This window comes from Cucurbita pepo, chromosome 1, assembly GCF_057944985.1.
Source record: "Cucurbita pepo subsp. pepo isolate OVF chromosome 1, ASM5794498v1, whole genome shotgun sequence".
NCBI lineage: Eukaryota > Viridiplantae > Streptophyta > Magnoliopsida > Cucurbitales > Cucurbitaceae > Cucurbita > Cucurbita pepo.
The window spans coordinates 7058011-7073139 of NC_141798.1; the positions used below are offsets into that span (position 1 = coordinate 7058011).

A 15129-nucleotide genomic window follows, 5' to 3' on the forward strand; every position below is an offset into this window, starting at 1 on the left:
TTTTATTTTTAATGAAAAAAACAACTATAAATTAAATGAGAGAATATTCAAAAGGAAAGTTGTTAAGTTCTATATAAACATTTTGAATTAGCTAAAAAGACGAGAGGGGGCTAATTTCATATTTCTTTGAAAATGTTACCATTTTTGTCCTTATAATAATAATAATAATAATAATACTTTGAAAATATACATATATGAAATTAAATTAAAGGCATATTATTTATTTATTTATTCATTAATGGCCCTCTACAAAGACCAGAAAAACCAAAACTAACTTTTGACCAATGAAAACTAGTGAAAAGTGTGTTGTATTTTCTTTAAATATTCTCCTCAAGATAAGTTCTTTTTTTAAAATAAATAAGCAAGAAAAGTAGACTAATTCATAATTAATTATTAAATCTAATTTATAAGTTATATTTGCTAATAATGGTCATATACAATGTAGTGGATATGCAACCCCGGTTAGAGATAACTCAGTTGCTAAACTCCAGTTAATTTCAAGATTTTGTTAATATTATTATTTATGTCAAATAATAAAATAAAATAAATTCATAAAAAGTAATAAAGTTACGTTCATAAAATAATAACAACGAAAAAAATATGAAGACAATACATAATCAACATAATTTTATTGGATCATGATGTAAATTTACTATTTTAATTTGCAATGAATATAAACAACAAGACTTAGTCGTCTTGAGACGTGTACCAAATGCTATTGGTGAGAATAAAAAACGTTTTCAATATCTTAATTCATTTTGTTCTTCTGCTACTGTAAATTTCTCATTGTTTTATATCCAAATATATATAATAAGAATAATAAATAAATAAATAAATTTCTTACCCCGCAACTAGAAAGATTTTATAATCAAAGATGATGTCAATCCAAAGGCAAGGTGGTTAAATTATCAAAGTTATCCGGGGTATAAAGTTGGTTTCAATTATATCACCAATTTTAAAAATTTTCATTTCAAACCAATTTTGAGTTGTGTCCGTTAATGTGAACAAATCTAACATATCTAACATATAGAGATTAGTTGTGTCTACGGATGTGAACAACTCTAACATATAAAGATTAGTTGTGTTACATATATGAACAAATCTAACATATAAAGATTAGTTGTGTCTGTTAATGTGAACAAATCTAACATATAGAGATTAACCGGGTCTGATACGAACAATTGTTGTCTTCTTCCTTCAACTTCAAGCTTTGAAATTTTTGTTCTTTATTTATTATTTTTTTTTTTATATACTTCTCTAACTCTAATCTTCAAATTTACTTTTGGGATGTGTTTAGATTTGTTCACATAAACAACACATAAGTAGACACAAACTTTTCTGCTCGTGAATTCTATACAGAAATCTTTGGAGATATTTTGAAACGAATTTCAAGTTTCAAGAATTAAAATAAAACTTTTCAAAGTGAAAAGTTGAGAGGCAGACAAAGGTTTTTGTGGTTGTATTTTCAATTGGAACCAGACAACTGTTTTGCATTTCATCTAAGGCCATACTCTAAGAAACAGAGAAGGCAAGAGTATACAAAATTTAGAGAAGAAAAAGAGATTGTTTTTTTTTAGAGGTGTGGGAAGTTGCAATACCCATCCTCCCCTTGTATTCTCACTTTATAGTACAAAATATGGCAGAGTGTATCTGCTTCATGGTCTGTTCAATGAACTTAAGCTCCTTGTGAATGTTTTGACTTCCTTTTTTGCCTTGTTTGGTTTGAAAATTTTCAATGATTGATGAAAAAAATATATATTATTAGCCTAATGGGGCTGTTTTGGGTTGTTGTGGGAGGTGGGGTCTGTCTGAATGCAACTCCATGTTATGCAAAACTATGTTCTTTGTATTAGACCGACCCAACAAATAATTCAGAAAAGACAGAGAGATAGAGAATCTATAACAGAATATTTCAAATGTGTAAGGTGTTTGGAGGTAGAAAAGTAGAAAAGAAAAGAAAGCACTAAGAGTTTATAAAGGGTTTGTTCTTACTTGAACTCTTGTCTTGTGAACTTTGCGGATCCCAGACAGTGAAGAAACTACATCGCCATAGCCTGTATCAAATTTGGACTGCACAAATCTAGATCAAATATAGGTATAATAAGAGAATTGAGAAAATCAATCATAATAATCTATATAGGCCAATTTGAAATGATTTTTTAAGTGATTAAGAAAAAGGTTTGTAAGCATTAAAAGAAAGTGTTTTGAAGCCCTTCGAAAATCATTCCAAATAGGTCATTAGTGTAAAATGAGAAAATACAGGATTACAACAGGAAGCTACTTTTCCTAGAATGGATGACTCTGTTGAATGTTGTAAAAGACAAGCTCCTTATCAAATTAATATGTTTAGCAGCACTATTTTAAATGCATAAAAGAATTTGCGTACGTACCTGAAATCACTGGCTTTCCTCAACCTTAAAGCCACTCTTTTCTTCGCGGGAGTTAAAGAGGGATGGATATAACTGTGACCGTAAATCAGATTATAAAATTTACAAGAATTTGGGAGGTGGACACTTGGGGTTGTTTTCTGGCGACTCTGCCAGAGATGTTTTCTTTATTTCTTTCGTTTCACCTTCACAAGTCTTCGGTTAGCCTTGTCACCGCCGCCAGAACTCAAGGGGAAGCTGCCTCTAGCTTCTAAGCTGCTAGAATGAGCGATATATGGAGAAGAATTTTGGGGTTTAGCCAATGTCTGCTGCTTTTGAACTAGAAAGGGATTTGATTCAGAGGTGGCTTGACCAAAAGAGAATCCTGATGAAGGGGGTGGGATTGGCTTTTGACTGAAAAGTGGAACATTGTTCTTGGAGGTACCCTGATCTTCACAGTCATTGTTACCTGTAGAAACTCTAAAAGCAACTGTGGGATGAGAATTACTTGAAACAGTCTTCAATGAGGAACATGCTATTGCTGCTGCTGAGGTTGTAGAACATATGGAACTGAAAGATGTCCCTGCAAATGACTCAAACCCAAGATATGTCCTAGAAGTTGAAAAATTGGAGGTACCGAGGGCTGAAGATGCTGGGGCACGAGTAAACCCAGTGATGGGAAATTCCGACGGCCTGCCTCCTGAATGAAACAGTTCAGAAGCAGGAGATGGGCAACCAAAAGAAATGCCAGAAGAGATGGATGCTTTTCCAGCCATCACCGATGATGCATGTGACATGAATGATCCCATAATGATTGAAGTTTGTTCCGCATTAGCTGTAAATTCCTTTCCAGCAGAAACTCCCTGAGCACTAAGCTCAGGTGCACTGCTAACAGTAGGTGTACTCAACTGATGATTATTCAAAAACGAAGGCGTTGCTCCAGGATTGAAGCTGAACATATTATAGTGAGAATTTGCTGGTGTAGATATGCTACTGAAATAAGTGTTATTCGCAATGTGCAGGCTTGCATCCTGCTTGATCTTGTCTTCATGAGTTCCTAAGCCCATAGCCGATGGAGCAGATGAAGTTATCACATTTGTGGTTGACGGGTGCTTGTCATTGGTGGTTATATTAGCATCATTGCTGGCACATTTGGCTGAGAGGAAGATATATCTGGATGAACTTTGCCCCATAGATGGAGTTAGCAGACTGCACGATGAGTATTGAGATGGACATGAAATGGAAAGGCCACTATTTAGACTTTGATATCTAGCAGTCGAGCAAAATGAGACTGCAAGTCCAGCTGATATGGAGGCAGAAGATGAGAATGCATCATTGCAAGTCCTGGAGAAAACAAAATTTGAAATATCATCACTATCAGTTTTCATGACGCAGATTCTTCATGGACAAAATTGCATGAACTGTAAACAACGAACAACATGAAGGAAACAAACTTGCCAGGCATAAAAAGTGAACGAATGCAAAAATAATGTCAGAAGTGAAGAAAGATGAAATGAAAAAATGTTCAAATAAATGTCATCTAGAAGCTCTTGAGGCATGTGCTATAAAGTTCTTTTCTTCCCTTAAGAACTTCAACAAATGATTCTCTTTCTATGAAATTCACATCCAGTTAGAACGAATTTTCAATGCCTCCACCTAATATTTTCCGTGCATTCAAGGTTTTTGTCTTCTAAAATATAAGAAAAGTGAACGAGAATTAGAAGAGAAGGGGAGACAAGGTATCAATCAAGCCACTCAAAACCCATAGGAGACATGCGTAAGTTTCTCTAATTGATAAAAGATAATGGAAAGGCTACAAAACTGTACTTCTGAATAGATGATCGAAAGGAATATACTGACCCCCAAGAGCAATCTAGCTTATGGTTTGAAGAAGCAACGGCGTTTAAATACACTGATCCTTGAACATCTGAATACGAAGAAGCTGGGTTCCACTGCGTGTATGGGAATGGAGCTGCATTGCCATTTTCGGAAGCAGCACATAATTCTGTTCGAGAAGCATTCTTATTCCCAACATCAAATGCAGTAGAACTAGCGTTTGGCTGTTTTCGTGGAGAGACATTATTTCCAAAGCTAAAAACTGGAGAATCAATTCGCTTCTTTTCTGGAAGATCATTGTTGCCAAAAGAATTGGTGGGTGCAGAATCAATAGTTTCTGGTTGTGAAGGTGCAATTTGGAACGTAAAACTGGTATCCATATCATCATGAACGCTACCTTCAGAAGTTTTCAAATCAGAACTTCTGTTGAGAGGAGAACCCACTATCACTTCAGATGCAGTTTGTGGCTTTGATGGTGCTAGAGCCTCATTAGCAGTTGTTTGTCTCACAGCCAAAGAAATGTCACCTTCCCTATCCTCCGCGGTAGCAGGTGCAATTCTATCAGGAGAACTTTCATCATGGTCTACACGATCCTATTATTGAGAAAGGCAGTGAGACTGGTTAAAGGTTCAAAGATTTAAAGAACATATCCCAAGGAAAGAAACCAGACGGAACATAATATCTGATCAGAGGTGCATTACTTATAATCCTTCAAGTAAAAGATATGCAGAAGAAAAAATGAAAACCATGTATGTATTCTAATTAGGTGTCTGAAGTTTTACTTGAACGCAGGTAAGTGAAATAACTTCAAACATTATCGTACAGATCTAATACCCTCATCAAGAGAGAGCAAAAAACTACAAAATGGTACTTTAGTCAATGGCAGAAAGCGAGTCTGTAAGCATCACATAAAATGTTTGAACTCTGATTTTTACCATGAGACCGCAATGTTTTACCATTCCATTTTGGAAAGTTGAAAGATTACGAACCTTGTCAGGCCACATCTGAAACGCCAGTTTGTTTTTTGGGGGCTGAATGATAGATTTCACCACAGCAGGCGCAGGCACTCCAAGATCAATCATGGAATCCTTACTTGAACCTATGGACCCTGAGTCCTTCAGTAGAGCACATCTATGATGAGGATCCGATGGTTTCATATTTTCCAGCTTCTCTTTATTTTGTGAAGTGTTTTCTTGGTTGTCATGATATGGAACGCCATGCAAACTAATTGACTGCTTGTTGTCGTGAACAAGTTCTTCATCTCTGGGTAAGTCCACATCCTTCACAATTTTGAGATGCCCATCTACTGTGAATGGTGACAGCTTAGGGGGAGATATTTCCCCAACAGGAAGTCGTTTAACTTTCTCCTTTGGAGGGGTCAACTTATCGAGCTGCTCCAATATCTTAGAAGCCATCTTATAAGATCTTGAAGGAGCATAAATAGAGCTGCTGCCTGCACCACGAATGTTATCACTCTCCACGTTCATAATAAACTTTCTTGCAGAATTTTTCTTGGGTTTATGAGACAATTGTGAGTTCCAAATGGAAGATGGAAAATTATGAACTTTCCCAAATTTGGAGCTCTGAGAAGCATCAAAACTAAGTCTATCTACAGGAACAGAAATAGGTCTAGTAGAAACGGGTAAGCTTAATCCCTTCGAGAGATGAATGTTAGGTTTTTGTCCAATTCTGCGCAGAGGAACATTGGGTCCAATGTGATTATCAAAAAATGAACTCCTACGTTTCAAACCCTGCATATGGTAGAAACAACACAGTAAGATGATTTAACGTGCAACTCCATGAAACAGAGCATCTGAGACATGCAGGATGATTAGATTATAAAATCTTCCTTATTTCAAGATTACAATCCCCGGTTAACAGTGATCCCAACTCAAAAGCACGGCCGAAAAAACATACTAGGGGTCTCATAAAACCTAGCAAATGAATGTTGCTGGAATCATTCGCACAAGTACCTGACTAGTAGATGATGGCACAAGCAACATATCCGTTGATTTTGAAGAGAATGATGTACTAGTTGGACCAGCAGAATTTTCCCCAAGTCCTTGTGCTCGCAAAGATGGCATTGAAGGACAAATTTTTGGCTGCCTACTCCCCATGTATGCTCTAGCTAGCTCTGCAGGTGAAGAAATATCTTCATCAAGGACCTGAAGACGTTTTAGCCACAAAATTGATCACAGTATCAAAAAAGCATATCGAAAATAACTTATTTGGGGACTCTCATGCACGAAATCATGAGAGAAAAAAATGGGGATGAAAAGAAAGACCCCTACACTTGAACTCAAGATGGGAGTTGGGAACGATTGCCTGTACATCCTTACTTCTGAATTTGGTATTTTTTTAAACTCATTCCTGTCAGATTCTGGAATAGAAGAGATAAACTTAACCCTTTTCTCCTCATTCACATCAGGTAAATCAACATTTTTTGAATGCATTAGAGCCGTCAAATGATCAATCTCAGACCTGCAGAGTGGTTTTCATTTTAAGGAGCCATAGCAATAATCCCAAGAGCAAAAGAACAAGTCTATTAACAATAAGAAAATAAAATCCAAACTACCTAAAATGGAACTCATGTAAGGCAAAATAAATATATACTGCAAAAGTTACCTGGTGAAGGCCTTTTGCTTCATAGCTTTTTCAAGTTCCACCATCACAAATCGATCAGCTCTATTCTGATTATCACCTACATTAGCTGCTGCTACCTGGACTTCAAAAGGATCCTTTGCAAGTAAATTTCCATACCATAAGAAACTCTCCAATTAGACTGATCAAAGCAAGTGCATTCAGAACACCCAGAACGTTATAGATAACCAAGTTCTCTTAAATAAGAGTACAATAATTAATGACCATCAAGTTCAAGCACCAACTTTCAAGAGCATTCGTATCTTCTATGCACGAGCACCCGCCCGACACCAAAAGAAAACTTACCGTTACATCGGCCTTCTTGTCATCCCTTCTTGACTGGCTTGATTCTGATGCCATCAAATGCATAAACAGAAAAAAGAATGAGCAGATTAATATTTGAAAAGAAAAATATCAGATGTTACTCAACTATGAAGTTCCTAAAAGAAAAACCGTCCAAGTCTAGTACGTGCCAGTAAATTTTGAACTAGCTAAAACTTTTTTATGGATGAAAAAGTTACAAGATAACAAAATAATCATTACATTTAAGCATTTTATGAGCCAGATCGACTAACTTAATCTCAAGAAGTTTGTGAAATAAAATCAAACATCTGAAAAGCAACAAACAGTCGCAAATCACAAAAATCAACTCCAGCAAGAGCATCTTTGAATAATCCACTACAGAGCCATAAGAACATCATTAAGAAGTTGAAACTGAAACCTGGAGACGAAGTACGAGACGGTAAACGGTGAGGGAAATTTCGGAACACGGAGGAAAAAAGCATCTGAGAACCAGAGGAAATGAGCCTTTGAGCCGGATCAACGAGCTTCAAGATCCACGAATTATTTCCAGATGTTCTTAGGGAAGTCGGCGGCCGATCGTAAGGTTTTTTCGGCGGTTTCCTAAAGAATCTTTTATCTGCAAACTTCCCCGCCGTTCTCAACCCTTCTTCTTCCCGGATTTTCTGTTCCCTTGCAGTCGCCATGATTGAGAACCAAGGCGAGGAAGAACTACACAGTATCTCAAATCTCAATCAAGTTCCAAGCATGAATGAGAAACAAGGCGAGAGAAACATTCACGAGGAGGAGATCAGGAAATGGAGGTTTTTTCTGGTTCTTTAATGGCGCGAAATTAGTTGTGATGTGACAGTCCGGATATCTTGAGAGAGGGAATTTCCTATTATATAAAAAAACTTAAAATTAAATTAATAAAATTATTTATTAACTTTACACTTTTCTCTCGAAAATATTCCCTAAAACTTAAAAAAGAAAATTAAAAATTTAAAAATATTTATATGGTTTATGTGGGACACCTTTAGTGCCTACCGTCATCGTTGACACTCGTTCCTTTCTCCCATCGATATGAGACCGCCACCAAATCCACCCTCCTTTGGGGCCAACGTCCTTACTGGCACATCACCTCGTGTCTACCCCCTTCGGGGAACAGCGAGAAGGCTTCCACCCCCTTTTCCTTTCTCCAATCAATATCGGACCGCCACCAAATCCACCCTCCTTTGGGGCCAACGTCTTTACTGGCACATCGCCTCGTGTCTACCCCCTTCGGGGAACAACGAGAAGGCTTCCACCCCCTTTTCCTTTCTCCAATCGATATCGGACCGCCACCAAATCCACCCTCCTTTGGGGCCAACGTCCTTACTGGCACATCGCCTCGTGTCTACCCCCTTCGGGGAACAGCGAGAAGGCTTCCACCCCCTTTTCCTTTCTCCAATCGATATGGGACCGCCACCAAATTCACCCTCCTTTGGGGCCAACGTCCTTACTGGCACATCGTCTCGTGTCTACCCCCTTCGGGGAACAGCGAGAAGGCTTCCACCCCCTTTTCCTTTCTCCAATCGATATGGGACCGCCACCAAATCCACCCCTTTGGGGCCAATGTCCTTACTGGCACACCGCCTCGTGTCTACCCCCCTCGGGAAAGAGCGAGAAAGCTAGCAACATCGTCCAGTGTTTGGCTCTAATACCATTTGTAACGGCCCAGACCCACCGCTAGCAGATAGCGTCCTCTTTGGACTTTCTCTTTCGACTTCACCTCAAGGATTTAAAACGTGTCTACTCGGAGAAGGTTTCTGCACCCTTATAAATGGTGTTTTGTTCTCCTCCCCAACAAATGTGGGACATCACAAATAACCTTAAAGTTTAAGAACTATCATAACACATCTAAACCTTTTTAAAAAGTTCAAAAATATCTTTAATTTAATTTATTTATTTGAGTTCACCCCAAGTTTTTTTTTTTTTTTTTTTTTTTTTTTTTTTTAATTATTTTTCATAAATTTATTTACTATTGCAATAAATTATATTATTTATTTGAGAAATAAAATTTTCATTACTCATCAAAAGTCTTACATAATGATACAAAACAATGTAAGGGAAAATCAAGAAAAAATCTATGCTCTTTTCTCTGCATAGTTTTCAAAAAGGAAGCAATGGCGATGAACGACATGGTGTCGAGTACAAGCACGCTCGTGATGGCGATGAACGACATGGTGTCGAGTGCTAGCAAGCTCGTGACGTGGTGCCGAAAACGAGCAGGCGAGCAGCTAAGAACAATGAAGAAACTAACTTGAATAATGGTACCTTTACATAGAACACTATAGTTTTAGAGCCTCCCTAAACCCAATGCTGAAGGTACTTTGAAGACCTTTCTTCCCAGCCTTTGTTACATTTCCTTTCTGCATCATTGCCACGAACTCGTTATAGTCGATCGTTCCGTCCTGTAAAGTAAGGAGAATCATAACATGGTCGGTTTAATCAACAATCATGCAGAGACTAGAAAACTACTTACGTTGTTTGCATCGACCTCGTGCATCATTTCTTCCAATTGAAGATCTTCTATCCCGAACTCTTTACATGCTTGTTGAAGTTCGTCGTGCGTAATGAACCCACTTCCGTCCTTGTCGAAATACGAAAAAGCTGCTACAAGATGATCTTCCTTCTCGATTTTGTTTAGATGTAATGTGGCAGCTACGAACTCCCCGTAGTCGATGGTTCCATTGTTATCGATATCGGCCTGCAATTCCATAGCATAGATTTGATACATCTCGACCAAAAAAATGTTCTCGAACGTCGTAAGAAAATCTCGACAAAATACTTACTGCTTGCATTAGATCATAAATTTCGGACTCCTTAAGGTTAGCTCCAAATTTTTTTAAACCAGCTTTGAGTTCTTCAAAAGTGATCTGACCGCTGTTGTCAGTGTCTATCATCTTGAACATTTCTTTGAGCCCAGCAATTTCTTCTTCAGATAAGCTCTCTGCAATGACCTACACAATTCCAAACAAAAGAATCAATCACTTTTGTCCCATCGAGATCGGTTGATCCATATGAATCTCAAAAGTGGATGGTTGACCGTCGCCCCCATGCACTCGAGGGGCTTGCTACGGATGGTCCAAAAAACGAGAGTGGACTAACCACGACAATATGGGAGGGTTGATTGGACAAAAGAAGGTTCGGGACACTATTCGTTCTAAGGCTCCATTGTGAGTTCCTCCTCTACACGTCTTTCGAATTTAAGATTCTTTCTTTTATCATTGTCAACTAGAGGAACGTTTTATGATTCCCGAGCACTCTCTCGAGTTGATTTCTTATCAGCGTTCACTTATTTCAATGTAAGCAAGTAGATTTTTCTACAGCTATCAATCAATATGAGGAAATTCAAAGTCCTACCTTGATAGCCATTTTCTTGAGCTTGTTCATGGCTGAAAACTGCTTCAAGCGAGTCAAGACCGCCGAGTCGAGTGGCTTGTCTGGAGCCACACCGTCGACTTGAACCCAAGGGTGGCCTGTAATGAATTAGCTCAATGAGTACCTTGGAACGAGAAAAAAACATCGATCATACACGTAAAAGGATCTCGAGGACATTCGAGGCCTTAGAAGAGTTGCTGCATGAATTACTCAACATATGATGAACAACTATAGAACATGAAATTCAAGAGATGACTTACACAAAACTTCATACGCTGTTAATCTCTTTCTCGGGTCTCGAATAAGCATTCTTCTCACCAAATCTTTCGCACTGTCGGAGATGCTAGGCCAAGGGTCCGAAGAGAAGTCGAGATCGCCGTGCAGGACCTCTTCAAATATCCCTTGTTCGGTTTCTATACATCGATACGTGGAGAACGGAATAAGAGAGGATACAAGTGTTCATAACAAGAAATTCATGTTCAGATATGAAGGTTAAACTTCCAAAAATTATGGAGCAAACTAGACGTACCAGCCCAAAAGGGAGGTACTCCACTTAACAAAATGTAGACAATTACTCCAGCACTCCAAACATCGGATTCGGGACCGTAGCGCTTCCGCAAGACTTCAGGTGCGACGTAATACGGACTCCCGACCACATCATTAAACTTTTCGCCTGAATGAACATAATCCATGTATGAAGAGTCAAAATCACAACCTAGTACGACTATACCGTTTTACATTCGAATGCACGTAAACATCACACAAAAATAGGGTCCTAGAGTTGTGAACTCGTTCTTCAAAACGAAAATGTGACATCCCATGTCGGTTGGAGAGGAGAACGAAGCATTCTTTATAAGGGTGTAGAAACCTATCTCTAGCAGACACGCATTTTAAAAACCTTTGAGGGGAAACCCAAAAGGGAAAGCTCAAATAGAACAATATCTACTAACGGTGGGCTTCGACCGTTGCAAATGGTATTAGAGCCGGACACCGAGCAATGTACCAGCGAGGAGACTGAACCTCGGAGGGGGTGGACACGAGGCAATGTGCCAGCAAGGACGCTAGGACCCGAAGGGAGGTAGATTGTGAGATCCCACATCGATTGGGGAGGAGAATGAAGCATTCTTTGTAAGGGTGTGGAAACCTCTCCCTAGGAGACACACTTTAAAAACCTTGAGGGGACGCCCGAAAGAGGATAATATTTGCTAGTGGCGGGCTTTGACCATTACAAATGGTATTGGAGCCAAACATCGGGCAATGTACGAACGAGGAGATTGAACCTCAGAGGGGGGTGCACACGAGGCAGTGTGTCAGCAAGGACGATGAGCCCCGAGGGAGGGTGGATAGTGAGATCCCACATCGGTTGGGGAGGAGAACGAAACATTCTTTATAAGGGTATGCAAACCTTGAGGGGAAACTCGAAAGGGAAAGCCCGAGAAAGCTGTTCGTAAAACATTCATTAGCTTCACTAACACCATAGATTCAAAACAGCACCAGACAACAAATATCATCTCAACTCATTCAGAACATATTAGAGACACAAAGCTGGTAGCTATTGTAATTATCATGACAAGAATCACAGCTATATACCTGGTTTGAAGAATATTGATAGTCCAAAATCAATTGTTTTGAGAAGTGACTCCTCGTCCTTGCTAACAAAGAGAAAATTCTCGGGCTTAAGGTCTCGATGCATTACTCCAAGAGCGTGACACGCCTCCACGACCCCGACTATGGTCCTAGTAAGCTCAGCAGCCTTCCTTTCAGTATAATGTCCACGTTGAATGATCCGATCAAATAGCTCACCGCCCGCACATAACTCCATAACTACCTGAACCGCAACCGCGTCCTCATAAGCCCCCTTGATCGATATAACGTTCGGGTGTCCAGCCAAGTGATGCATTATCTGAATTTCCCTTCTCACATCCTCAACATCATCCTCATTGACCAACTTCCTCTTAGCAATTGACTTACAAGCATACTCTTTCCCAGTTGCCTTCTCCACACACATATATGTAGTCCCAAATTGTCCTTGACCCAATCTCTTACCTAAGCTATAATACTCCTTAAAGTTCCCCGTTTTTGTCTGTAAAATCGGTTCGCCCCGAAGACCAGCACTACCTACTCTCTTCATAACAGGGTTATGGCGAACCTTAGGTTCCAAGGGCGGTTCAGGTTTGACTACTGATTCTGGCATTGTCACCTTCTCAGGGGGTTGGTTTTGAATCGGCAAAGCCAATTCGGGTTCGGTAGCTGCTACGTCATGGACGTTTTCTCCATTAGTATGATGAGAAATTGAATTCTCGGGCGATCTAGATCGCCACATAGCAGCAGACACAGATTGAAAGAATCCATTCTTTGAAATGCTTGGTCCTACACAAGTATTCCCCATTGATTCCCACAACTCAAAAACCTTCCTCAATTCAAGCACAGTGATACATTCTAAACATAAGATCCGATCATCACACAATCTCCAAGTCAACCCCAAAAGTAATCACAGAATTACAGTCAAATAATCATAAGCAATATGAACAGAATCAAGAATCAGAATCAGAATCAGATCATCCCCAAAACTTGATAACCATTTATTAGTGCAAAAATGGCAGAGGAATCAATATCAAAGTAAACGCTCAGATACCCAAAAGATTAAGAACAGTAAACAAAGTATTGAAGTCAATGCCTCGATCCCTGTATTCAATCAAATCTGAAGATGAACTACAATACCCACATCACTAAATCCATACACAAACCCAGAAATCAGAAGAGCTAATCAAGAAATTGAACTCGTCGAAGAAATTCATCGACCCATTTGGGGAAAGAATCAAAGGAGGCGTGGATCTTTAAGCACAGAAGCGGCGAGAGACGAAAACGATGAACAATATAGACATAGGTGAGGACAAAGTAGCTGAAGAGTCGAGGTTGGGTTGAACAGGTCGATTGTTGGTAAACAGGGCTGCGAGTGTAATGGGTTTATTGGTTTGGGGGATTTTATTGCGCCAAGACGCGTCTAATTGGATAATTCAATTCAATTCAATCCGCCGGCTTCTTCGGTTGGCTGCTCTCGAGAGAATTGAGACGAATTGAGACGAATTGGACGAAGTCTTTTATTTTTTTCTCTTAGTTATATCAACTTGTAATATAATTTAATTTAAATTTATTAAAATTCTACCTGTTGGAATGGGATTGTTGGTTCATATAAGTACCTCAAGTCAGCGATGGCATACCCGTTGAAGCTCGCGTTGCCATTTAAACTCATTTCATTGTCGAGTTAGGCAACACTCAAAGTCAACTTCACTTTATTCTTATTAATAATTTAAGCATTAAATACATTGAGCATAATATCTCATCATTATGAACATCTTTCTTACAAGTTAAGTCGAAATCATCTTCTAGTCCAGAGCTTATATGAATTTGCTTCAGGATTCTCGTATCATTACTACATATTGTTAATTTCGTTTGTTCTTTAATTCCACATTTATAGATGAAAGAATTGAGTCTTTTACTCATCAAAAATGTCATATAATGGTCTCTTATTTACTAAAAAGTGGCAAGAGAGAAGACTTGATGGCGGGTAGAAAAGTAACAGCTGTAGCAAGGGAGGGGGCACAAAAGGCACCAAAGGAGAAGGAACAGTGGTGTGAGGAGGAAGCTTAGACGACACGAATGTTTGTCGTTAGAGATGCCCATTTTACCCTCCTTCGAACAAAGAGTAGATTCCTCATTTAGACAAACAAATGTACATGAGATTATATTTTTCGTCTCCATCCCTACCTCACTTTTATATATATATATATATATATATATATATATATATATATATATATATATATATATATATATATATATATATATATATATAAATTAATGATTTTGTTTTAAATTTTTTTAGTCTGTTAAAACCTATATTGTAATATTAAATAAAATAGGGGCGGAATAGGGCTTTCCATCCCTGCCCGATAACTTTTAAATTTTAAATTCCATTTTTAAAAATAAAAATAAAAATATGTATTTTTAACGGCTTCTAAATTCGGCTCTAGATAAGGTGGGCCGGGATAAAGTGGGCTTTTTTATTTCCTTTTATATAATTCGGGTCGGGTTGGTCTTAATTATTTTCTTAATAACCAATCGATTTGAACCTAACCAACCCGAAAACAAGGCTAAATTGAAAAATAAAAATCAGCGATTCATACTTATTTCATAATTTTAAATTTATTAAATTTATTAAATATATGCTCCTTCAAAATAATTTATAGTTGTTATATATATCAACCATATTGATCATATCGCATAGTAATGTCGGAATTATCAATTTATTTTATATTTTTATTAATTGAAGTTCTACACGATTTAATATATACTTAATTAAAGTAATTTTTTTTAATAATTGAAGTTATACCGATTTAATATATACTTTTTAAAGTAAATTTTTTAATAATTGAAATTATAAATGTTTAATATATACTTCATTAAAGTAATTTTTTTAATAATTGAAATTATACACGAATATATATATATATTAGTGTAATTTTCTTAATAATTGAAACTATACATATTCAAATAAATGAGTTTGATAGTGACCCACAGATAG

General features: G+C 37.9%; 2 protein-coding genes across 4 annotated transcripts; both read right to left on the reverse strand.

The window, feature by feature from the left end:
- Positions 1–1599: 1599 nt before the first annotated feature.
- Positions 1600–8013, reverse strand: LOC111791138 (uncharacterized). Of its 3 annotated transcripts, none has more exons than XM_023672389.2 (9): positions 7564–8013; positions 7149–7192; positions 6828–6922; positions 6494–6683; positions 6176–6367; positions 5192–5953; positions 4227–4795; positions 2391–3710; positions 1600–2080 (listed from the first exon to the last, which is right to left on the reverse strand). In XM_023672389.2, the coding sequence occupies exons 1-8, from the start codon at positions 7826–7828 to the stop codon at positions 2555–2557; spliced, it is 3273 nt and encodes a 1090-aa protein (XP_023528157.2). In that variant the 5' UTR covers positions 7829–8013; the 3' UTR covers positions 1600–2080; positions 2391–2554. The 3 variants fall into 3 exon arrangements, with proteins under 3 accessions (XP_023528157.2, XP_023528141.2, XP_023528132.2); XM_023672373.2 differs by having other exon boundaries at positions 1600–2070; positions 6828–6940; XM_023672364.2 differs by having other exon boundaries at positions 6828–6940.
- A 1152-nt stretch (positions 8014–9165) lies between these two features.
- LOC111801839 (calcium-dependent protein kinase 1) lies at positions 9166–13632 on the reverse strand. Its single transcript, XM_023686027.2, has 7 exons — positions 12135–13632; positions 11074–11217; positions 10805–10957; positions 10527–10642; positions 9956–10123; positions 9646–9870; positions 9166–9574 (listed from the first exon to the last, which is right to left on the reverse strand). Exons 1-7 carry the CDS (start codon positions 12931–12933, stop codon positions 9452–9454), a joined length of 1728 nt encoding a protein of 575 aa, XP_023541795.2. The 5' UTR covers positions 12934–13632; the 3' UTR covers positions 9166–9451.
- Positions 13633–15129: the final 1497 nt, after the last annotated feature.